Source organism: Xiphias gladius, chromosome 8, assembly GCF_016859285.1.
Source record: "Xiphias gladius isolate SHS-SW01 ecotype Sanya breed wild chromosome 8, ASM1685928v1, whole genome shotgun sequence".
NCBI lineage: Eukaryota > Metazoa > Chordata > Actinopteri > Istiophoriformes > Xiphiidae > Xiphias > Xiphias gladius.
In genome coordinates this window covers 24,700,012-24,726,147 of record NC_053407.1, presented here as the reverse complement: position 1 = coordinate 24,726,147, position 26,136 = coordinate 24,700,012, and the positions used below count along the sequence as shown (strand labels likewise).

General features: G+C 42.1%; 1 protein-coding gene across 1 annotated transcript; it reads left to right on the top strand.

Moving 5' to 3' along the window:
• Nucleotides 1-4,837: 4,837 nt before the first annotated feature.
• Nucleotides 4,838-26,127, top strand: crabp1a (cellular retinoic acid binding protein 1a). The gene is made up of 4 exons (XM_040133365.1): nt 4,838-5,019; nt 9,436-9,614; nt 20,942-21,055; nt 25,789-26,127. The coding sequence occupies exons 1-4, from the start codon at nt 4,950-4,952 to the stop codon at nt 25,837-25,839; spliced, it is 414 nt and encodes a 137-aa protein (XP_039989299.1). The 5' UTR covers nt 4,838-4,949; the 3' UTR covers nt 25,840-26,127.
• Nucleotides 26,128-26,136: the final 9 nt, after the last annotated feature.

Below are 26,136 nucleotides of genomic sequence, written 5' to 3'. Positions count from 1 at the left end.
ATTCTGATCATGACGAGTGCGACAAGCACTTGTCAACAAAAACTTTCGGCCACACTTGAACACTCCTTCATGTCCACACTATATCATTTATGAGCAGTATATAAACATTTCATAAATCAACTATAACACATTTTAATTTCGTCGTAAGCAGATATGAGTGTTTAATAATGCATTTATCAACAACTATAACGTCTCCTGTGGGCTCCCACAGCAGATGCTCGTGTATAAATGATTGACCATGTAGTAAAATAAAGTTGTAATAACATAAAATATCCTCCAGTACTGTACATTGATAAACACTTAAAATGTCCTTATACCTGGGTACAACTAGATTATAGTGGTTTATAAACCATTTATTAAGTGTTTGTATACTGCTTATAATTGCTAAATAGGGGGATTTAAAGTGTAGATGAAAGGCTTTTTACTAGCTACGTTTAGTGATGTGAGTTAGTGGGGGAAAAAGCAGCAATATACAAGCACTGCAAAATATCAAGTTATTGCATGTCTTCAAAATTATACATGCACTATGATGTTTGAAATCTGGATCCTATCTTCCAGCTTCGACTGCAATCTGTTTTTTTGGGGGGCACTTGTACATTTCCTTTTGTTGGTCCTTCAGGCAGCAGTGATAATAATGCTGCTATTTTCAGCCAAGTGATTCATTCGTGTTTTCAGGGAAATAATAACGGAGGGTAATGAACCTAATGTTATTTCGTCGGCTGCGACATGCTGAAAGGAGGGCATGACTTCTGTTGTCATTATCTCTTTAATACGACAAAAAAAATCCATCTATCTATCTAATTCTGTAATCATCCTGTTTGTTGATCATATTGAGGTACTGATTTTTCAGTAGAGTAAGATCCGATTTATTTATACTCACATGAAGATAAAGATTAAGAAAACTTGTGGTTGGGAAAGAATCAGAATCAAAGCTCTGGCCTTGACAGACTAACCTTTGGACATGTTTCATATGTCTAATGTTGTTTAGATGTCAGCCGAACTCTCCATCTGCTATGTGCCTTTTTAACTTTTTTTGCCCTGTCATTTAGGCATAGGTTTGGAAAACGTGACTGCAAGACGTCTTTAAAAGTGTCAGCTCCTTATGTAATGGACATTTTCCTCCTTTTGGTCTTTTAAATTATCAGTTTAGCCCGATTATGGGATTTAGTCCAAGCACACTGTGTCAATGGAAATAAAAATGACTAATCCCAAAAAAAAAAAAAAAAAGGAGAAACTTTTAAGATGAGGTGTCTGTTTCTAAGAGGTTTTGAGTCATTTAAATCCCTCAGTTGGAAACTAGTTTTGTTCTAGCAACCTACTTTAAATTAAAGCAGATGGGTGGATTAAAATGCTTGACTGTTAACAGTTATAACACAGTACACGCCACGGTCCTATGATCTCTGAGCTGTGAACCCGTTGTGAACTTCCCCTCAAAATCCTTTAAAATCTTTCCGACAGCGTCACCCCTCTCTCTCCCGTACCTGTGTGGACGAAGAAAGGAACTGAGGACGGGAAAAACTGAACTGTGAAGCTGAAATGTAACGAAGTTGCTCTTAGCAAACCGATATCTAAAATAACACGAGGGTTGTGACACTGTAACGCTGATAATGTAACATAACATGGTTATTATTCTTGGTCAGTATCACAATATAAAATAGTCATTAATAATAAATTCTGCCTCCATGAATGTGTAGGTTTACGAAAAACAGTTTACGATGGATTATGGAATAATTCTGTATTTTTAAATTTTTGCTCAAGGGGGCATAGTTTATATTTGTAGGGGGAGAAGGGAAAGTAGTTCAAACTTTTTCTCATTTTTTAAAAAGGAATTCTTTGGCGAAAATAATGCAGCGCTGTGGTCCATCAGTGATAAGAGAGTTGGTGCCTGGGTCCAGCTCACTCATTCAGTGGCTGTATTTTCACTATATTCGCCCATTGCTGTATCTATATATTGTGTTGAGGTACTGGGGGGAGGTTCCAATGAAAATATGAATGATACCGTGGAGCGCCTTTTAAAAAAAATTTTTAAATAAATTAAAAGTTATGATTCCATCCCAATCTCCACCCCAGCAATTTTCATACAGTATTTAGAGGGAAACCTTGTTAGATTACAACAAAGCCCAGCGTCACCGTGTCACAGTTTACAGCCATTTATATTCATATTCTTTCATTCTTGGTCAAGCAGCTCACTCGGGGCAGTTTGGGGTTAAAACACTTGTAAATTCCGAAGCTCATTCGAACTCAGCAGTGTAAAAAAAACCTAAACGATTACACTGATTCCACATTACATGATAATACGGACTAATACATAATTAACACAATTGGATGCATACACTATAAATACATGATTCCTTGTTAAAGCCTGGGGGACACATCTAGATGATTTATTATCAGTGCAACAAACCATCTCTTTGATCCATGTTTATGGTTCAGGATTGATTTGAGGCTGATTTTTTCAAAGTTTTACTATGATAAATCTTATTTAGTCAACAGTAAACAACGAAACAGAGTAAAGTCAACAGGGAACCTACAGAAATAACAAAAACGCTTTGAGTGTAGTTGTTGGAACCGCAATCTCAGAGTGGAAAATCCCCCCAAAATGATCACACTTTACACAGTAATTCATAATTAATAAGACATAAGACGCCCTAATGGTCATTGTAGGCATACAACGAAATAGTTTTTAGTAACTCTGAGGGACCAGCAATAATAGAAAAGAAGATAAAACAAGACAAATAAACGAGATAAATATGATGAGGTAGCGTCTTCTAGCTATATATAATAGAGAAAGATAACTTGGTAATATTTACAGCCACCAGTCCTCAACAGCTGTGGGAGGGTGCGTGTGTCTCTGCACGTTTGTGTGTGGGGGAGAAGTTTTCAGCAGGTGCCATGGGGGCTGTTAGATCGGGCTTCGATGGCAGTACTGTATATTCCTTCTACTCGGGGGAGACCAACACGCTGTGACCTGGGCAGGTTGGGTCCTTAATGATGTTGCTGGCCCGCCTGTGTTTAGAAGGCTTGCGTTTCCCAGGCTTGGGAGCACAGATCCCATAAGCCTCTACCCCTGGACCAAGACCTTCCGGTTCTCGGCGGTGCAGCTGGCATAACACATCCCGGCCCAGTGGCATGGGTTGCTCTCTGTGGTGCTTCTGTAAACGGCTACTACGAGCTGAGAGGGAGTTTTCTATGGAAGAGAAGCCTCCGTTGAGGTTTTCTTGACAGGTTGGGAGGTGTTATGGGACCATGAGAGATCTGTTGTTATATGGATCCCGGGGAATTTGACGTCGTTGACACTCTACACCATTTGTGGGGAGAGGGGGATACGTGGTCTTCCTTGGTCTCCTAAAGTCCACAATGATCTCCTTGGTTTTTGGACCAGGCTATTGCCCGAAAACCACTCAATCAGACGTTGGACCTCCTCTCTCTCTCTCTCTCTCAGAATGAGGGTAAAGGATGTGTGGTTGCCCTTTCTGACATTTTCTGGTCTGTTGGTGAGGACGTCAATCATCCTTAAACTGAGTGAAGTGGCTAATCCCAGGTTGTTGAATTTGTTGAAACCACTTTATTGGGGATTATAGTTTTGAAAGTGGAGCTGAAGTCAATGAACAGCATCCTGACATATGTGCTTGGATGCTCCAGGTGGGAAAGGGGTTTTTATGAAGTGCCGATTGAGACTGCTTCCCTCCACCTGGTCTGTTTCCTCAGTAAACAAACTGGTGGCTGTCCAGGTCAGCGGGGGTGATGGCTTTGATTTGAGATAGTACAAGCCACTCAAAGCACTTCATTACAACTGGGGTTAGGGCCATAGTCACTAAAGCTTTTAACTGATGTCTTTTTGGGCACAGGGACGATGGTGGTGGGGACCACAGCCTGTTGTAAGGAGAGGTTAAAGATGCTGGTGAACACCCCTGCTAGTTGGTCAGCACGTGACTTCAGTGTGCGGCCTGACACTCTGTCCGGTCCTGCCGCTTTGGGGATGTGTCTTTTCATCAGAGCGGCTCTCACCTGGTGGCAACGGAGGATGAGTACATGCTCCTCCTTGGGCAGGTGTCGTTTGAGCTCTCGCTCTGCGGTTTTGGCTGTCGGATCTAGATGGATCCTTATTTGTGTAGTAAATTATCTCTTTGATCCACGTTTGTGATTCAAGATTGGTTTTGGGCTAATTTTGTATAAAAGTAGTTAAAACTCTTTGAGTATAGTTGAACATTTTATATGTAAATCAGGTGGTGTTTGATTAGCTTGACAGAAGGATGTGTGAATATTCCACAATAAAAGTTTACCGAACCTTTTTTTTCCCTGAAATACTAATTTTGAACAAAGTAACATAATGTTCTGATTTTCAAAAATAAAGTCTGTGACCCAAGATCCTTTTTTTTTTTTTTTGGATGTGAAAAGGCTTTTTGAACGATTTTGCCAAAGGATGTCGACGATAATGAAAGCCAACCTCAACCTTTTAAAAAATAACTATTCATAATCGAGTTGTTTTCAAACTGAAGCTCTATAAATACACTTTAAAAGAATTAATTCAGCCGTTTTGATTCCTGGAGAGAGCAGTTACGTCAGTCTTGCTCTACTGTATTAATGGGACAGAGCTTTCAGGGGGAGGGACCTGCGCTGACTCCCATTAAAGACAGTAGCTATAAAGGAGCGAAAGACAAGACTGCAGCCGGCACATTGAGACACACAGACGAAGAAGCGGTAGAGTGTGTGAGAGCACCAGTCTGTATGAAATAAATAAAACAAAATAAAACCCCGAGACACACTTGAGTGTGACAGTGTGAACGACAGGCTGAGCCCAGAGCAGAGGAGACAGGAGCACAGTGAAGGAGGAGGGTGAGAGAGAGAGTCAAAGAGAGACAGAGGAGAGAGGAAAGAAAGAGAGGGGGAGAGACACCAGAGCGTGGAACAGGTTCTTTCTGCAGCCCTCGCACTCAGCCTCAGCAGACATGCCTAACTTTGCCGGCACCTGGAAGATGAAGAGGAGTGAGAATTTTGATGAACTTCTCAAAGCCCTCGGTAAGCCCTCTCCTGTCTCTTTTCTCCCTCTCCTCTCTCCCCTCCAGCACCACGTCCCTGCATGAGGTTGACTATCCATCATGTCCATATAGAAAAAGGCTTTTCTTGTTCTTGGGGAACGGCACGCCTGACGTCCAACAACATCTTATTGTTCGGAGAGGCGCCCTGGGAAAAGGAGGCAGAGATCTATGGGGAGATGCTGCTGAAGGGAAATCCCTCGGCTTTACAAGAGATATGAAACACTGGATGTAGAATTCCAGCCTAAACAGACTTGGTATTGTTACATGAGGAGAGGAGGGGGGCACAACATTATTCATGTTAAGCATTTAAGTAGGGCATGCATTAGCAATGCCAGGGGAGATCTCTGGAGCCCCGTTTTGTTGTCCCGCTGTCCTATCTTTTTTCATTTCTTTTTTCACCCTTTCTCGGTCTTAACTGACGATTGTGATGGTTTAGAATTTGGACCAGTTTAACTGGGTCATTCGATTGTGTTGCAGCGTTTCGTCACGCCGGGACTGCTGGAACAGAGAGGGCAGAGCACAAGGCTGGGTGTCTTTAGAATAATGTAGAAATCTTTAGGGAGAAGCGCCACTGAGAGTACGGCGAGCAGCTTGAACAACTCTCCAGGAAGTGTTGACACCAGACTGGATTACAATTAGAACTTTTCGGATATGAATGCTTCCTATTTTAGCATAAACCGGGCAAGTTAAGCTGAAAAGTGGACAGTTTTGTACCATGAAGCAATTGACAGTTCAGTTATTTGTGCAGCACTCAACAGCACACATGTAAGATTTCTTGAGGATCTGAGTCCAAATTTGGCTCCGAAAGCCTCTGCTTTGAGGTCGCTGTCTCTTTTTTAAAACCCTTACCTGTCATAATGTGCTGTGCCATTTCATGCTCTGAGGGCTTATACGGCTGGTGAAATTCTTCTTATTGTCAACAGGCCCTAATGATGAACTGACCCCCCCCCCAAAGTATTACCTGTGAATCCGAAGACTGAAACAGTTTATTCCTTTGTGCCACACATCACCGAGCCACGCTGCTGAAATGAGTGAGGTATTTCTTCTTTATGATGAACCTGGGCACTGTAGTTTCATTTGAATCAATCCCAAATACGACGTCCTGCTGCTGTAAATACCAAATTCATATTAATTCGCTGCTGAAAGTAGTCCTCAGCAAATGCACTATTCGCTCTTGTCTGAGAGACGTTTACTAAAAACTACAGCGCCCCGCGGCTTTAGGAAGTTACCGAGCCTTCAATAGGAACCAATCCATCAGGGGCCGAGAGCCACAGACAAGCTGTTAACGTTGGAGAGTATTCAGAGATGGGCCATTACATTGTTGGTGGTGGTCTTCTTCTGGGATTTGTTGACAATATGAAAAACTGGATAAATAACAGCCGCATCCTTTAATCTTCAGTTTAATAACGTGGTGTCAACGAGAAAACCCTCAAAGATCAAACAAAAATACAGTTATTGTGATAGCCTGTATAAATCCATCAACCAAAAGCTCTGGTATTTTTCGGTTTTGATTGATTTTGAGTCAGAACGCTCACGAACCAACACCTCCCCAACACCCCTCCCATGTTTTTCGATACAGGGTTTATAAGGCAACTGCTCTTCCGATTTTAAGAGAAATCAGCCGCTCTCTGAATTGAGCACCTTGTCCATCCATTAAACACATTAACCACATCTGCCGGAGCCGATCCCTCAATGACTCTTACGTAAGGGCTTGGTCAATTGAGGGCTGCGAAGGGCAACTAATGTGGATTCCAGGGCTGCAGGGCCGTCACTTTCCATCAACATCTACATAATTATCTGTTGACTCAGAGGTTTCCCTACTGTAGGAGGGGAGTGTTACATCCAGGGTGCAGATGGCAGACGAACACACCGAGTGACCAGAGCTGTACGTCCTGATCAGACTCACAGTTTGCTAGCTGAGAGCAGGCATATGCGTCTGCATTTGATCGGAGAATTTAAAAACACTGTGCACTTGGCGTACAATTGTAATGCCGAGCCAAAATGTTGATTTTGTAACACTTGAGCCTGAGTTAATGGAGACTCCAGTTGGGAAGTGCAAAAGCAATGGAAACTACTGACGTTTAAGTTTGAGCATCAGGATCAGGAGAAACCACAGATGGTTATTAGTGTTAAAAAAAAAAGTGGCCTTTCTCTATCTTTTCCTAGGTGTCTGTAAGAGCATTTACTCCACACGTTTGGCTGTTTGTAATAATGGTAGTCAATAATCTAAAATCCAAAGCTTGTAGTCCTTTACACATATTCTGGACGTACATGCAACTAAAAATGCTCAATAATTAAAACATAACTGCAAATTACATTTTTTGGGAAAATGCCAACTTTGCAGAAATGAGGGCAGACTGCTCATACATTTTTAATGCTATAAAAATACATAGCGTGATCCCTCAGATCATGGGTGGGGTCGAGTGTAAGTTGTCAGATCAACATGTTTTTGTTCCTGGGTGTTGACCATGCAAGACCACAGTGGTTTTGGGGAATCTCCCAAAACTGATTAGAGCCGAATTATTTTGAAAATCCACGAAAACTTTGCAATGTTAAATACTTGGTATTGTTTGAAAAGGTACAGGCTTTTTGTATATTTGACTCTTGGTAGATGAGGGCAGTGAAATAATAGATTCAGGACCTTTGGCAGGACATAAAGCCAGATGGCCTTGCGGAGTCAGACAGAGCATGACAGGGTGTTGCAAAAAGCCTGGGCTGTGCCACGCGCAAGATCACCACTCTTACAGCCACCAGACAAAAGGAGAACCAGCGCTGATCTGCCCTGACATCCTCAAGGGCTGTTTTTTTTCGTCCAGACACGGCCTAATAATCCTTCACCCAGACTTCAGAGCCAAAATTCCACGGATTTCTCCCAGTTTTGAGAAATAGTTGAGGTTTCCGTTGGAGCCACAGAGCATTTATTATGTTTTTACTCTGAAATGTCGAAATTGATGTCGTTCTCGGTTAGAATTTAAGCTTTCGGATGTCCATGTTCAAACCCGCACACACCGATACAAGGAGACATGTAGCCACTATGTGCCTCTACGTCTAAGGTCCTGTGTCTGATCGAATTTGGCATGAGGGCCCGGAGTGGTCTGAATCTGGGTGGGGTCGAGGGGAAAGCAGAACAGAAAGACAAGAGAGCATACAAATTTTAGAACCAACAAGACGAAAAGAGACATCAAATGACAGACTTCATCTCTCCTTTGTGCTGATTACCATCCACGACAGCGTGACTGGTATTGTTTCCACCTTCACCTTTCCCATGTTTGTGTGTGTTGTCTGTGTGTCCTCATGGCAAAATGTGGCCCCGGAGACACCCACTGTAGCGGGAACTACCACAGAGGCGGTTTTCAGCCCTTTAGCCGGTGTCGATATGTCCGACTCTCCGTGGACAGATTTTGTCACATCCTTGCAAGATGCAGTCACAAAAAAAATGCGTAGCTGAGATCAAAATGAAGGCTGAGTTGGATGATGGGTGTGGTCCGAGCATGGGCACCCGAAATGATGGGGGGGGGTTAGAAGTAGGGACGAGGGCACTGGCTCCCCCACTTTACGCCCCTGGCCCAGATTCGTTTTAAGTCTTGGATCACTGTATCCCAGTTGCAATAATTTCCGTCCACTATAAGACACTGTGTAAAACTACAGACCATCTTGCGATTGGATCACAGTTCACCTGTTTCGCCAAACTCACCTCTGTGTTCCGTGGCACCATACACACCGATTTGGCATCATGTCCGGTGTGATCCAATCGCAAGATGGTCTCTACTTTGTGTCTGACTCTCGTTTTCTCTGTTAGATACACATGTAAATTGGATTTTGTTCAAACAAAATTAAAAACAAAATACAGGAACCATATACCCAATACTAAGATGCAGCCACTTGTACACACTTTCATGTCTCAGCCCTATCAGTATCTAGCAGAGCTCAACCTTTAGCATATTTTTTTCCCTTTTCTTCTACAGCCGTCTCATGACTAAAGCTGATGTTATGGGGAATTAACCAATCAATGACTCTTGTTGACCTCCGTCTGTGACCGATAAGAAGCGAAACAATGGCCTCTGGCACAGTAATGAACCCAAAAACATCCATGGCATGTTATCTAACCAGTTACAACAGTCACAAAACAACTGTTTCATAAAGAGGTAAAATATCACCATACACATTACTGTAATTACTACAATAAAAGAAAATAAAAATAACAATTAAAGTGCCAGAAAAGTCAGCATGTTGCAATTACTGAGTCTTGGGTAATGATCCAAATTCCTAAAACATCCCAAAGAACATAATATAGACATTTTGTTCTAAGCGGCAGTGAAACATCCCACTAATTTCCCCTTTAATAACTAAATATCGTTGGAATGATGTAACTGACCGTGCCGTCGTACCTGCTCAGGGGTGAACGCCATGCTGAGGAAGGTGGCTGTGGCGGCGGCCTCCAACCCCCACGTGGAGATACGCCAGGACGGTGAGCAGTTCTACATCAAGACATCCACCAGCGTGCGCACCACCGAGATCAACTTCCACATCGGTAAAGAGTTTGACGAGGAGACGGTGGATGGACGAAAGTGCAAGGTAGAGCGTTAACCCGCCTATTTCTCCTGTAGTTCCGGCAGCAATGGTTTCCATTTTTCTGTGGAGTTTGAAAATCTGGTAACAGACTATTAAAACTAAGTTCTATTTAACATCACAGAGAAAATCAAAGCCGCATTAATTTTTTCAAAATAATGCAACATTATTGTCAATTTGTAATAAAGTTTACTGTGAGAAGTGATTAATTTGCACTGTAAATAAAGTCTGCACTGTGTTACTACTCAACAACAATGCAAAAGTTCTTTTCAAGCTTGTTTTGGGGCATTTTTGCAACGCAATATACGACTTGGAATCTTACATTCCACAGAAATGAATGGAAACCAATGGCTGCTCTGGGTGGCAGACAAAAGTACATCAAAATTTCTGAAACACAACAGCGTTGTTTGCAAAATTGTTACCTGTGATTTTAAGTATAATGGATTCGTAGTAACTTGGCTTATCTTTAACCCTTAATTAATTTAATTTCATCCACCATAAATAATGCTTTTCATGGTGCCCTCACCCTCATTACAGTTTCCTAAACCATTAACTAACGTCCTTTCTCTTCATTCAAATATGAGAATTTCTGTCAATCACATTGCGGGGACAAAAGTCCAGTCGCACAGTCACCTTGTGGGGACTCACCACCCATGGGGGGACAAATTTGGAGTCCCCTGAAGGTAAACAAATAACGTTTAGGGTGGAGACTTATTTTTTGGTTATGTTAGGGCTATGATTAGGTCAAGATTAGTTTAAGCTTTGGGGCCAGGCTTGACAAAAAACTGGTTCCCACAAGTTGGACTGTTGAATTTTAGGGTTAAGGATTAGTTTTTGATCAAAATCAGGATTAGGGTTGGGGTTAAGATTGGGGTAAGAAATGTAGTAGTCATGGTTAAAATTTGATGAAGGTCACTACACTATAATACAATACAATAAAAACAAGCCAAGATATGTGTGTGGACAGGTGCAGAGAAGATCTGAATAAGTCAAACTCTAAGATTCCCTGATTGGCAATACCAAATACAAGTCTCAAAAATGTTATTTATATTTCATATTTCATTCCTTTTCTGCCAAAATATCCAATCTTGCATTACAACATCCACTTGGAGTGACAACAGCATTATTCAGATTTTTTTATAATTATATTTAGACTCACACAGCACTTGAGAAAGTCTGGGGAAAGATCGTGGTCGGGTCTAATGCAGAAAAAGTCCACAGTGACCTGAAACCCATCGTAGTTATTTACACACGATCTTTCCCCAACCTTAACTGAAGTTACAGTTGTGCTCTTTGTACACCCCCCATCCACCCCGACCACCTCATAGCCAGTGATTATGCTTGTCACCACAACGTAACTGGGAGAACAATTTAGCAATATATAATATAATTAAAGGAGAACGTGCTGGGTATCTTTTTTAAATGTTTTGTTTTCAAGAAAAAACATCAGGAAATATGAACACAATGGTTTATTCTTTGACATATTTGGAGTAGTTTTCTTTCCAAGAGCCACACGTTTGTTTCACCTCAACAAGCGGTTGATGTTAAAGTGATTAAATCTGCTCCTGTATGAACAAAAGGAACACCCATTCAATCCTAACACCCACAGATATGTAATTTAATAAACTTTTTGCCATCACTTAGATTCCCCTGGAATTCTCTGTGTGTGTTTTCAAGGTCCTCAGAGCTCTCTCCATGCTATTGTTGGTGAGGGTTCAGTGAAAAAATGAACACCTCCACGCAGTCTCATCCATTGGTATCATGCTCACGTCCTGTGCAGCTGGATTAAGGGCATCTTGAGTTGGGGTGAAGAGACTTTCTCTCTGAACCTCTTCAGCCCCTGAGAGGGATTTCTCTCCTCCCTATACACACTCAAAGCTAGCTTTGAGTGTGTATAGGGAAGCTTGCAGCCAGAGGCATAAATCATATTCTTTCTTTTTTTTTTTTAGGTCTTAAAAATTCCCAGATATCCTAACAAAATTCTGCTCTGCTCTCTCTCTCTCTAAATAGAAAGACTTGTAAAACAACAATCAGTTAATCTGTAATTCATAAATAAAAAGATTTGGAAAAAAAACAAACAAAAAAAAACAGCTGTGTGTTCTGTTGCATGGAAATGGAGGGAGCAGGTTTCCCAGAGACATCTCCTAATATGATCTCCACACTGAGACACTGACGTCAACTGTGTAATAAATATGTAGATGTTCAATTAGATAAAGAAGATTAGGCAGCTCGATTGATGAGCCTGATAATGTGGGGATGGACTGTATTACGATCATTTTCCCACAGCTGAGCTCCACCTGTTTTTCTAATTTGTGTCAAAGCACAAGAAATCCCCTCTGATTTATTCGTTTAAGTCTTCTCTTCTATAATTTTGTTCCTTACTTCGTAAGATTAATTTCTTATATTGGCCACCTCTTGATGTTGCACGAGGTATATCGTAACATATTGTACAGTAAAGGTCTCCAGGTTTTGAAGCTTGTCCATTTGCTTTACTGAAATAAGTGGACAATTCACTCAGCAATTTTAATGCGCCGACACAATGAGGGGATTCAATGGTCTGAAGATACAGAAGAATACTGAAGAATCTAAGACAAGATGTCCTGGCAAAAAACCACTGCCACCGACTCACTTTAGGTAATGAGAATCTTGCATTAGTGGATCCGGATCGCCCTCTGCTAAGCAACCAGTGTCTGAGCCGGACAGAAAAAGACACTGGTCTGGTGTCAGTAAGGACACAGCGGGTAAACAATATCAGGATTATGATCCAGTCTTGTCCGCTCGCACAAATGGACAGATGAGGGGGTAAAAAAAAACAAAACAGTGCGGCTTTTTCAGAGAAAGTTGACCGAAACTACAGATATTTTCAGAAAGATTATTTTAAGTATGAATCCAACAATCTAAACAGAAATTAAGTTGAAGGCAGATGGAAAACTAATTCTATAGTTAAATTTTGCTACACATTACAGTCAGTTGCACTGTCATTGTCGTCATCTGAACTAATTGAGTCAGCGTTTTAAAATATCCTGAAACTGGATTTTCTAGGACCAACTTAGATATGCGTTATAACTGATAATGGACCGCGACCTCCAAGTCCAGAAGTTGGACCAAATCCTCCCAGGAGGATTTTAAAGAATTTACATTATTATAAACCATAAAGTGATTCTCCACAACAGATAGACTCCTTTAGGTCTTTATTAACAGCTTTTATAAATGTGCTGTCAATTCGAAATCTGCAGTCTTCGGTGGTTGAACAGGCTTTAACATGTGTGGTGTTACTGATTACGTTTTAAAGGAAATGTCATGAAGAACCACCCATAAAGCAGATACCAGATTTTGTTTTGTTTTGTTTGTTTGTTTGTTTTTGTTTTCTAATCATGTAAAAGTAGTTTTATTGTGCTGGTGCAATTTTGGGGGGGGGGGGATTCTTTGTGGAAGGAAGCATACAGAGTCTTGCTGAAGGACACACCAGCAGGACAGCTTTGAACCGGCAGGTTCTGGCCCAGCCATCCACTGGTGCATGTAATCCCTGGAGAAAATGAAGTTTGAAATCAGTGAGCGCTGTGCTGCGGTATATTCTTCCATCTGTGTGTACGCACTGTTCATAAAGAACAGGCTGCAGTGTAGCGGAGGAGCAGTTGCATAACAGATGCAGGATGGGAAACTGTTGACAGCCACACTATATCTTGTCAAGCTTCTCCAACCACTAGATAAATTTGGGGTTTTATGGATGAGATTATTCATATTTTTGAAAGAAAATGCATGTTTGATAAAAGCCGTTCATAAGATCCTCCCCATATTTTCAAATTAGTCTTAATGTTGATCTCTATAATTGCATTGGGTTTTATCAAAAACGTCTAATTTTCTTATTTTCTATTAACCATTAGTGTAATATAAGGTGTTCCAAATAACTTAGAGCACAAAATTACAGGTCATGGACTCCTCACTGAATGCACATTTGATCTAATTTGCATTGCAACAAGCATAATGGTGCTGAGGGACAACCATTCATCATCCGTGCAGTCCTGGTTTCGACAGCTGCCCTGCCGATGTGTCACTGAGCAGGAATGCTGCTCTGACCACTGCTCTCAAGCATTTTCTTTGGACAAAACAATAAACATTATGTTCTCCACAGGTTTTTCTTCCAAAAGGGCTGGAAAGTTTCTGGTTGTGTCCTCAAACGATTTTACTGAAATTTTACCCTCCTCGGAAACATTCCTGGGCAACATAAAGCATTGATATTCATGCTAGGGGGAGAAGAAATATTGCACATGGAAAGGGAAAAATTGTGTAACTCCATGCATGCAATGCATCAATTCAACAAAATTCAGCCAAAAGCCTTAGAAACTGGAAATATGTATTTTCTGAAAACCACAATTCCCAACTGGGTATGTGCAGTAAAATATCCATTAAGTGTTTGATCTGTGTGTCTATATTTCATATTTTAACATACAATGTATCTATGTAATGCTTTTAAAATATGTAGATGTTTAAACAGCAGCCAACAGCTGAAATCTGAGGTATTGATTTTTGTCTCTACCTTTCGATTTATGATTTGAAGTCCATGCTGCAGTCGAGGGTTGGGGGGGGGGGTTGACCTATTTCAGATCCCATGAGACAGTGTTGGTCCTTCTGTCTGTGCCCTGGGGCATGCTGGGCACCAGGCAGGGCTAGACGTCTCTCTCAGTGTGGCTTTTTCGCCACAGGAAGCCTCTCTGCTACGAGGCTGACAAGTCAAGTTGTCATCATAAATTTGCCACATCAATTTGTTTGGCTTTGGAGCTTCAGCATCACAGTATTCGCCTGCAAAGAGAATTTTGGTGTACAGCGCAATATAGTCAGAGAGTAATTAAGGCAGTGACATGTCTCTAATCGCTTTGACTTGGTACTCCAACACTTTGAATTTGAAACGGAAAAGAAACAGCTACGAGGTTAAAGTGGCTTTCAGCTGTTGCCCAAACTGAGTGCCCGTACGAAGGAAGATGCCAACTAGCAAAATCCTCAGTGTCCGGCTAGACTTCAGACACTTATGGAGGATATGCAAACAAACATTAAATATGATTTATTTCTTGGCTCCCTTAGGGGCAGCAGGACAAGCCGTACACACAGCATGGACACATCATCACTGAATATAGCTTTTATGGCCAACCTTTTACACATCCAGCAGACACAGGCTAAAATGATCACTGATTTGGAATCGTGTTTCTGGCCACCTGATGAATGTAAGTATTATTATTCACTTTCTTTTAGCTCTTTTCTGGTCTCCACCAACTCCAGAGCGAAATATCTGACTCTTTAGCTGCTAAATGCTCCACTATGTTCACCAGCTGGTTACCAACTTTGCCTCTCTGCCATTTGCCGCAGGGCAGGTAGCATATAGTGGTTTCATCAGAATTTTTTTTAAAACTGAAAACAGAAAGAAGATATTGAGGCGGTGGCTCTAACCAATAAGCACATTGTGCTCTTGTGTGGCAATCATACGCAAGACTGGAGCTAAACCTGCAGGAGGCAGCGCCCACTGACACTGGCACATGTGCTGGGGGGGGGGCGAACAGGGCATTATGGGGTGTTGGCTGACTGGCGGACTCTCAGGTGGAGCGCTTGGCAGTAGAGGCCGAAGTGGGTTTTGGCTGAGGCCGGCTGCCCCCATGGTTAAAGGGATTACGCGGTGATCTGTGCCTGGCGAAGAGCAGAGGGCTGATTAACACCGCCACAAGGTTAAAAAGCTCCAGTTAATCTGTGCGAGTGCAGTGGGATAAGACGGCCTCTTCTCACTTGCAGGCAGAGAAAGTGATAAGGTGTTTCTCGTCAGACACAGAGGACCGAGAAACGGACGCCACACAGGCTTTACTGCAGAGTGGAGGTCATATTGTGGCAATTATGCACCTGCTCTGATGGATAGAGGTTCTTATTAAGGTGGAAAAACCTCCAAGACGAACACTAGCACAAGAGTTTTTGCTGGCTTGTGCAGCTGAGGTTGAATAATTCTGAAAAATAACTGTTGAGAAAATAAAACAACATCTGTGTTGATGCTGCAATATTTTTCCCCTGAATGCATGAGCTCCATTTTCTAGGATACAACAAAGCAAGTCACTTCTGGGCAAAAAGACTTGGACAAATGGAGTCTTCTAACCCAGCTGGTTGCCATAGAGACAAAATTATAGTATCACTCACCTGCCATGGGGCTACATGGAGAGGCACGGGGAAGCAGACAGCAGGGAATCAGAAACAAAACCTGTTTGATTGTCAAGAACATTCAAGATATGTGATATAATCAACAAACACAACATCCAGAGTGAAGAGTTTAATTGTATAATGACAGAGGGTGCAAGGAGGATAAAATTACATTGCTCTTTCCAGGAAACTTACTGGGAAATTATTAGGAAATAGTAGACGTGTAAAACACTGCAAAGTACAGAGGGGCAGGAGGGAGGAAAGAGAACATAAAGATGTATATTAATAATAAGACTAATAACAAAACTAGTAATTATAATAATAGGGTGGATAATAATACTAATAAAACTAAATAAAATAATAATAATGATAATCATAACAAATGAAGCAGTGGGTGTTGAGCAGGATCATGGGGGCAGTAGGTGGTTTGCAATCCAGACCCAGACTCTCTAGCACCAGGGGCAGAAATACCTGCAGAAAGCGACAGGAGGAGAGAGGAGAGAGCACAAAACTACGGGAGGGAGAAGAAGTCAAGTTAGTAATGACCATTGATTCAATATGAATGTGTACAGATGGAGAGGAAGAGGAGGAGAGAGGAAGAGGAGGAGAGAGGAGCTCGGTGCCTCATGAGAAGTACCCTGGCACTCTAGGCCTATGGCAGCATAACTAGGGCGTGGTTCAAGCCAAGCCTGAGCCAGCCCTGACTGTAAGCTTTATCAAGAAGGGAGGTTTTAAGTCTACTCTTAAACGTAGAGAGGGTGTCTGCCTCCGTGACCCAAACTGGAAGATGGTTCCACAGTAGAGGAGCCTGATAACTTAAGGCTCTGCCTCCCATTCTACTTTTGGAGACTCTAGGAACCACAAATAAGCCTGCGTTTTGGGAGTGCAGTGTTCTAGTGGGGTCACAGGGTACAATGAGTTCTCTAAAATATGGTGGTGCCTGACCAATAACAGCTCTGCAGGTGAGGAGGAGGATTTTAAATTCTACTATGGATTTTACAGGGAGCCAATGCAGAGAAGCTAACACAGGAGAAATTTGATCTCGTCTTAGTTCCTGTCAGTACTCACGCTGAAGCATCCGGGATCAGCTGGAGAGTCTCCAGAGATTTGTTGGGACAACCTGATAATAAATTGCAACAATCCAGCCTAGAAGTAACAAAATCATGGACTAGTCTTTCTGCATCTTTTTGAGACAGGATGTGCCTGATTTTATGCAATGTTATGTAGGTGAAAAAAAGGCAGACCTTGAAGTTTGTTTTTTGTGGGGGTTACAGGACATATCCTGTGGAGCTGAAGGCCAGGGCAATTCCATCTAGAGTAACTGTATCATTAGATAATGTGTTTCTGAGGTGTTGGGGGCCAAGTACAATAACTTCAGTTTCTTCTGAGTTTAACAGCAGAAGGTTGCTGGTCATCCAGGTCTTTGTGTCCTTAAGGCAAGCTTGAAGTTTAGCTAAGTTTTGTCGGGCTTCACTGACAAGTACAATTGGTTATCATTGGCATAACAATGGAAGTTTATGGTGTGTTTCCTAATAATGTTGCCTGAAGGAAGCATATATAAGGTGAATAGAACTGGTCCAAGCACATAACCTTGTGGAACTCCGTGACTAACTTTTGAGTATATGTTGACGTGCTCAAACTGAAATCGATCTGATGATTAGGACTTAAACCAGCTTAGAGTGGTTCCTTTAATGCCAATTAAATGTTCCAGTCTCTGTAATAGGATATGATGGTCAATGATATCAAATGCAGCACTAAGATCTAACAAGACAAGTACAGAGACAAGTCCTTTGTCCGATGCAATTAGAAGGTCATTTGTAACTTTCACCAGTGCTGTCTCTGTGCTATGATGCACTCTAAATCCCGACTCAAAATCCTCAAATAAACTATTATTATGTAAAAAGTCAAACAACTGGTTGGCGACATTTTCTTAAGGATCTCAGAGAGAAAAGGAAGGTTAGATATGTGACTATAGTTGGCTGAAACATCTGGGTCTTTTAAGAGGAGGTGTAATTACAGCTGTTTTACAGGACTGCGGTACATCGCCTGTTAATAAAGACATATTGATTATGTCTAGTAAAGAGGTGCTAACTAAGGGTAAAACTTCCTTAAGCAGCCTAGTTGGAATGTGGTCTAAGAGACAAGTTGTTGGTTTAGATGAAGACATTGTTAAGGCTGGTTGCTGGGAGAAAAACTGTCTCAGTATATATAAGGTTTTACAACTGTTTCTAAGGTTCCATTGTTTGAGGATAAAACACAATTTTGTTAATAAAACAAAATTATAATCGACCAAAACCCTTATGTGTAGGACCTGAACATTTCTGACTTTAGCAACTCTAAATAGCAGTATCAGAAATTACACTATGACAGACACAGGAACATAAGGGTGAATGAGTTTAAAGCAACACACAGACTGCCTCAGTTTTCACTGAACTTGTCTCAATTTTCTACCAACAAAAACATCTGCCATCAGAATAATTTGAGCAAATTACCGCATTAAATATTTAGGGGCTTTATACTTCAGTTTGATTTGAGCCAGAAAATCAAAATATAGGCGAACAAGAGCAGTCTGGGTAGAGACGACATGAAAAAAGTGTGCAGCAACCATTAACCATGTGATAAGCAGAGACATTTTGTCAGGAAAGCAAACATGACCCAAAAGAATCCCTTTTATCCTAATCTTCAAAGGAGAAATGGAAAGAAAAAATACTGGAATGACCAATTAAGACTATAGCTTCTTATGGAAACTCATCACTGGGAGTTTTTCAGTTGACTTTTGTACTGTCAGATTTTCTGGTTGCAGTCAGTGTTGAGTGGTTATTGGAGAAAGTGCAGCTTAAGGCCATTCTACACTGTCTTCACCACTCAGATCTGAATTTGTTGCTTGGTTAAAAAAAATAAAAAATAAAAATTAGTTGATTTGATAAAGAGCTGCTGTACTCCACATTTTGTGCCCTCAGGGTAAGGCATAAGCTACTGAGAGCGGAAATCTGAGCAAACACTTATGAAAGAGAGATAATGTGATCAAACTGTGGGAAGAGATGAGTCCAAAGGTGGAGATGAGGGTGTTATTTTTGGTTCTGAAAGAAATATTGTAAATTCCAACAAAAAAAAAACCAAAAAACTTTTAAACCAAGCAAATAAGCATAGAAGCAAAGAAAATGCTACATTTTTTGAGAGACCAAACCAAAGACAAAGGGCAGCAGAAGTTCAGATAAGCAAAATGCACTGGAAAACAACAGGACACAGTAAAACAAACGCCTTGGACTAGCAGGGTGAAACTGTCCTGGTCTCAAATGTGTGTGCACAAGCTCTAGTGGGTTATATGGAGGAGAAACACTATGTGCGAGAATTTGTCTGTGAGTTAATGTGCAGTGGAGAGAATGAGAGAAAATCCATCCAAGTCAGAGGCTGACTGATGCTCGTGCTAAAATGGAGCCGTAGCTAATTGACTCTCTGGGTTTTGGCTTTAATAGAAAAAAAAAAAAAAAATCAGACGGAGAGTGTGCAGAAAAGCTTTGGAAAAGCCCTGCTGTCGTCCCGCTTGGCAAAGTCTGCAGACGGCAGCCTGCAGGGATCCAAGATGGCTTTCCTTACTTGTGATATGGTGATTAACATTTGCCTCAGAGAAACTAAGGGAGCTGCTGCATCCAAAACTGGTTCTTTTTAAAGAATTGCACAAGTGATTGAACAAATTGTCTCTGAGCAACACTTATAAATACACTACCAGTCTAGAAAATACTGGAAAAACATTATGGGTTTTCACAATAGGTCTGTCCAGAGGTTTATTTTGTTGGCTGTAGTTGGACGAAGCAATGGCACCTTTCGTCAGCCCCAGGCTTTAGAGTGTGGTCACGAGTTTAAGATGACATGTTGAAAAGGAAAACGCAGTTGGAAAAACCCATTTCAGCTGTGTCAGAAAACATATTAGGAATCAGATGGCAACGTGAAGCCAACACCGAGGAGAAAATTTAAGGAAGCAACTAATCTCTGGGTTAAAGACTCACTAAGAAAACCTGTAGCTGTAAAACAGCCATTAAATTAATATCCATCACCACTTATTTTTATACCACGTTTTATGTGCAGAACAAACAAGATATACCCCGTTAATTAGGGAGCTTCAGATTTAAAAGATAGCTAACTGAGCGGCCTCAGTCTTCTCATCTAACTCTCATCAAGAAAATGAATAAGCGTATTACGCTACATGTCTAACTGTTCCTTCAGCAGAACAGCTTGTGTGACAGGAGACAGCTGATGTAATGAAACATGAGGGCAGTTAATGGACCCCAAGCTGACCAAAATGATAAATCCTCTCCGTTAGCACAAATTAGCGCCACGGGGTCACCTTGGTCCTGATCTTTAATGAATTCTTGACTCCGATAGGCAATTTGAGTCAGTTACCTCAGGAGAAATTAGTCCTGAAGTCAGAGTCCGACTAATCCTGTTGAAGTCATTTGAACTATTATTGGAGCGAATTAGCAGATGGGGACCCTGACCGACCAAACTGCTAAGAGGATTTTATGTTTTTTTCTTTCTCAGTCAGTCAGGTCTCACTGATTTATAATATCATATTGCTTTGTTCACTGAGGTCTGGCATGGCCATTAATGAATTAGAACGGGGCCGATGTTATTCTAAGTAGTCTGTACAATGTATGGCCAAAGGTATGTGGACCCTTGAACATTACACACATACATTATTGCTGAACATCAAAAACATGTGCATCAATATGCTGCTGCAACAGCCTCCACTCCCCTGGGGAGACGTTGCACCAGATTTTGGAACCTGGCTGCAGGGATTTGCCTCCGTTCAGCCCCAACAGCATTAGTGATGGCGGCCACTGGTGCCGCGCGATAGGGCCCGCTTCAAACTGTTCCACTTCATCCCAAAGGTGTTGGATGGGGTTGAGGTCAGGGCTCTGTGTGGACCAGTCAAGCTCTTCCACGTCAATCATCATCATGTACTCCTGGGTGTGTCGGTACACTGTGACATCTCTGTTGGCTGCGGTTACAGATGCAACGGAGCACACCTCCGACGACACACAATCACACAAATCAGGGATTCTGGTATAAAGCCCTGTAAAGATGTGCTCTGAGAATGTGTTTTGCCATCAGTCACACCACCATGCTGACCCTCCCACCTTGTTGTGCCCTCCCCCCTGCAGAGCCTCGCCACCTGGGAGTCAGAGAACAAGATCCGCTGTCAGCAGACTCTGGTGGATGGCCACGGCCCCAAAACGTTCTGGACCCGAGAGCTGAACGGAGATGAGCTCACACTGGTGAGCGCACAGCAATGACTCGTTATCTTACTGGAAGCCTCTTGATAGATTACTGTGTAGAAAAGAAAAGAAGACTCTTTACAAAGACAAAAGCTCTGAAGTTCAGTGGATTAATGACTCTTAAATCACTCGTATTTCTGGCTGAGGTCTGTGCTCAACAAAGAGAAAACAAAACAAAACAGAAAAAAAGAATAAAATATTAATATCCAAAACATTATTTTAAGTACAGATTATCTCTCATTCGTTTAGACAGAGCCTGTTCTGATGTGTGGCTAATCTGTATGGTTTGTCTGTCATGTGGCTCGTTCTCATGGAGGCTCAGAAGTGATCAGATGCATTAAAATGGGATTTTCAAGTAGCTAGTGTGCTCTGTTGGAGAAAGAGTTAATGGAACCGGGCAGGGAGTGAATGAAGTCACCCTGGAGATTCATCTGTAAAGGAAATGAGAGAGGCCGTTTCCCAAGGAGCCGAGCTTTCATCCACCCCGCAGAGAGATGTGAAAGGAGAACAAGAGGAGCTGCTACGCTGACATTGCAGTAATACCCCTTGTATTTAGCCAGATTAATATGGGCAGGAGTCAATGGGTCTAAAGCCCCTCGGATGATGTGCAGGGGAGCAGTCCAAGACCAACTGTACAGACGAGCGGTTCTCAGGGACTAGACAGCTTCCCGCTCTCAACATTCAGCGCTCCCACGCTCTGCTTTGTTGTTCCTTGAGTACTTGTAAGATGAATGTCCAACAGGCAAAAGCTTGAAACAACAATACAGAAGGTTGAGATGCTGAAAAATTAATCACAGGATGTTTGCGGAGTTTTCTATTACAGGCCAGGAGCAAGTACTGGGAAGCAGAGCAGAAGCAGCTTTAATCATATCTTCCGTGATGAGGAGGTGGCAGAGCGTGCGAGATCTTTCCCAGCGTTTGGGTGAAATAAGCAGGAGGTGTCACCGCTCCTGACGCTCTGGTGACAATCTGGCCCGGTCTGCCCTGGAGGAGCTGAGGCATTCACACACTAACGGAGATTGATCCGGCCGAGCTGTGACAGCAGCCGAGTTTCCGTGCGTTTCTCCGCTCTTCTCGCCCTGGTCCTCCCTGCCGTCACACCGTCATCCGGCCTTCAGGCAGACCACATTTAAACTGCAGCTCGTAGGAGACCCGATTCTGAATTTCTTTAATCAGCAAAGAGCTGCACGGAGTCACACTCGTCCATCGTACTGTAGAACTGACAGATATTGGTATAGATATATGGTGCTCAGTGCTTGTGTTTGTGCTCGTACTTGTAGCCATGACAACAACGAGTAAATCGGCTCGTCATCCACCTGAGACAACCGCTCTCGTTTTGATGCCGCGGGAGCTCCGACAATGTCGGTGAAGGTCAACAAGACAAAACTGTGGAAAGCAAGTGAAGTGACAAGTTTTATCGGTGAGAGACGACGCCTCTGTTCAGGCAGAACTCCCAGGCAGGGAAATATGTTCAAACCACAGTGGGAGAAATGTCGTTTTATAGACGGACGTGGCAGACTGTTTAGGTGTTTTTCAAGTCTGTCTTGATACAATACTTAAACGCCCATATGTGTGTTCCAAAAGTTGTTTCTTCCTCCTTTCCATATGGGCTGTGAAGCAATCCCTTCTTAATGTAACTACATTGACAAAATCTCCAGTCTCTGCTCCGTGTACGAATGTATTTAAGATCGGTTGAAGCTAGCACAGGGATCGAGCAGTGTGAGTTTGACAGATCACTAACTACTTGCAATGATTCGGCAAGGAAGAGGTTAATTTTAGAAATACTGTGCACTGGCTCAATATATCAACTGCTTGAACTTTTGGTAAAAAAGTTGATGCCTGCAGAAGTTTAATTTTAAGCAGTCTTTAAGAAGACATATATGTACCTGTACATGTACGGTACCATGACTGAAACAAGACAGAGCTACTGTTCCAATCAGTTTCACCCTGTCTTGGCTAAGTGGACATGTTTATCAAAATCAACAAATTGCAAAAAACCTTTTCAAAATACAACACTTAATTCAACCGAAACATTTTTGGATATTTTTGCAACATTCTGATATTAGCAGAAAACTAGAATTACCTCCTCGCGGTTGTAAGTGTCTGCCGACCAGTCAAGTAGCATTTTACATCCAGGTTACGTCTGTCCACACTCATATAATATATGTAGTGAAGACTTTGAAGGAATTTAACCTGCTTTTGTGAGGTCATAGTGACCTTTGACCTTTGAACCACCGCCAAATTCTGATCAGTTCATCCTTGAGTCCTAGTGAACGTTTGCGACAACTTTGAAGAAATACCCCTGAGGCGTTCTTGAGATATCGTGCTCACGAGAAGGGGACGGCCGAAAACACAATGCCTCGGGCCAGGGCTATCGCTGGCGCGAAGGCATAAAAAACAAAAGAAAAAGGTGAGGGGAAATGGCACATTGGAGAGGAGCTCTGCAAGTTCCTTTCATTTTGGTAGTCTTGCACCGACACCCAAAATAGTCTGCACCTTGCTGTGAGTGCTCTCTCAAAATTAGAACATGAGTGTGGCTGTTTAACATAAAAAGTAATTCCTGCTGCTGTTAGCTTCGGTCCAGTCTCACAGGATCTAGTCTCCCTTTTTCCACGGCAACAGAGCTGTCATCCAAACTGCAACACATGAAATATTTTTTGTCAATATTTGACTGTGATTGGATCTATTATATACATCTACAGACGTGTCGAAATGAAATCTCATAACTATTCTGCCAGATGTTAAAAAATAATTAAACGAATATCTTCACATCAGTTGGGAAATGACATCAGTGCACTTTCACAGCATAGATAAAAACACCCGCTCGTAAACTTTCATGCCTATTAACGTACAAAACTTGATACTGATTAAATAAATACTGTATCATTAAAATCCTGCAAGATTCTCTCTAGAGAAAAAGAGACGTAAGTCGTGCTTGCACCCAGAAAAGGTCTTTCTTTTGGGTCAAGCAACTAGAAAAACCAAAACAAACACTGTCTGAATCTGAATCATATCTATCTGTTTCCAAAAAAGCCCCCAGACACAGACACAACCCCAAAACTGCAGAGCTTCAGCTTGAGACTCAAAGGAGGACTACCGATCATAAGGCAATGGTCTGATTGCCTGTGGCAGTTCACACTGTAATCGGGGCACATTTTCATACCATTTGCATGATCCCTTTAATTGGCTTGGTCTGACAACACTTTCAGGGCAAAGTTGTGTGGATGTTCTGGGGCCACGTCAGCCTGAAATAAAATCTGAAAATAATGGCACATCAGAAGATTGGACTCAGCCACTTCAAGCCTGTTCATTCAAGGGATGCATGGATCAGTTCTCCAGGAGTTTCCTTTGGTTTATTCATCAACAGTTTGCGGTGGGACCTAGATTGATGGCCATGATTTTGTCTGTGATCTTGTGACACATTCATCATTCATTGCTTAATACGTTATGAGATTTAGTTGGACAGTTTTCTTCACTGCGAACTCAAAACCAATTTTTTTTTTTTTTCAACCAACCTTGCCTCCCTCATACTGCAAACAGTATGGTAATACCATCATAATCACCGTCCTGGAAGAAGTTGTGCTTTTTCTAAGAAAGCTGAATGCAAAATATACTTTTTTAAATGGTGACAGAAAAAAGGGGTTCAGTATGCTTCAAACGAACTGGTTCGTACAACGCGTTGTCCGAACATTTAAGGGCGAAAGAGTTTAAACCCGATGCAAATGGCCACACTGACTGTCTCCCAAATCCCACTCCAAAACTTGCTTGCATGTCTTTGTAGTCTTCACGTGATAATTAGTAGAAATAGGAATAAGGCCGTACACTCCAACAGTCTCTAAACGAAGGCATTCCTCGTGACCTTGGTCTTACACGCACAGAGCGACAAGTAGTTGAAACAATACTACGTGTTTTTCTGTTTCTGCCGTCAGACAATGGAACATGTATGAAACAGTGACTGAAAGTGTCCCATGAAGACCACGTGTTAACCAGCAGTCCCTTCCAAGCCATTTCCAAGCTGCTGCTCTGCACAGCTAAAATCCTGATTTTATAACCTTGACATCATCTGACAAAAGTCGCCATGCACATAAGTTAAAGACAACGGCTGTGCTGTGATTTCGGCTATATTTACTTGTGAAATGATCACTCAGAGAGAAAAAAGTTGGAGGCTCGTTCATGTCTGTGTCACCTGCGTTAATACAAAGCGAGGGGCTATGTTGGTGAGGATGCGTTGTTTCAGGTACACGAAATACAATTTACGTCCAATTTGAATAACAATATTCTGATACAGGAATTTATAATTCACAGCAACAATTATTTTTATATTTCTTCACAGTGACTGGGAGGTGAATAGTAGAAATTCGGCATTCACATCACAAAGTAATCGGCCCCGAATGGCGCTTGCATGTATTTGAACGGCAAATGCAATGCGCTGGACGACTCTCTGTTGCTTTACCGGAGCCCCTTTTGTGGGCACCCCCACTGCATCGCCGGACTGGCTCTGTTCAAACGAATGACAGGGCTGCGTGGTTTCACATCGAGGTTAAAACGGGCCTGACCCTCTGACAGCTACTTCAGATGAAGCGTACGGAGGCCTAGGAGGCCTACTGTCACAGGTGTTTGTTGAAGCTGAAGAGCAAACAGCAGCTGTAAAATGTGAATCTAATTTAACTGGCCGTAAGGGCTAATCACTAGCAGGGGTCTAAGATGCAGAAATGTCTTTTTGTTTCCTCCAGATTTTTGGGGCAGACGACGTAGTGTGTACACGGGTCTACGTCCGGGAATGAAGCCCCGCAGCCTTCATCAGGACAAGGCAGAAACCCAGTTGGACCGCGACTTGTGTCAACCCAACAACAGTCTGTCATGCTAACATGCTAACACATTCGCAAAGTATCCTGTGTAACCTCTAAGCATCAATCTGCATAGTCTCCGAATTCAATAGCAATGTCTCAGTAATCTGGTTATTTGTAGTGAGTATTGTGTCTGCAGTAACTGGATATCTCAGTCTCCAAATCTACCACCCTGGTGTCAGCTGTTTACGTAGGATTTAGTCTTCAGTAGCATCCATTAAATATTCGTGTTCA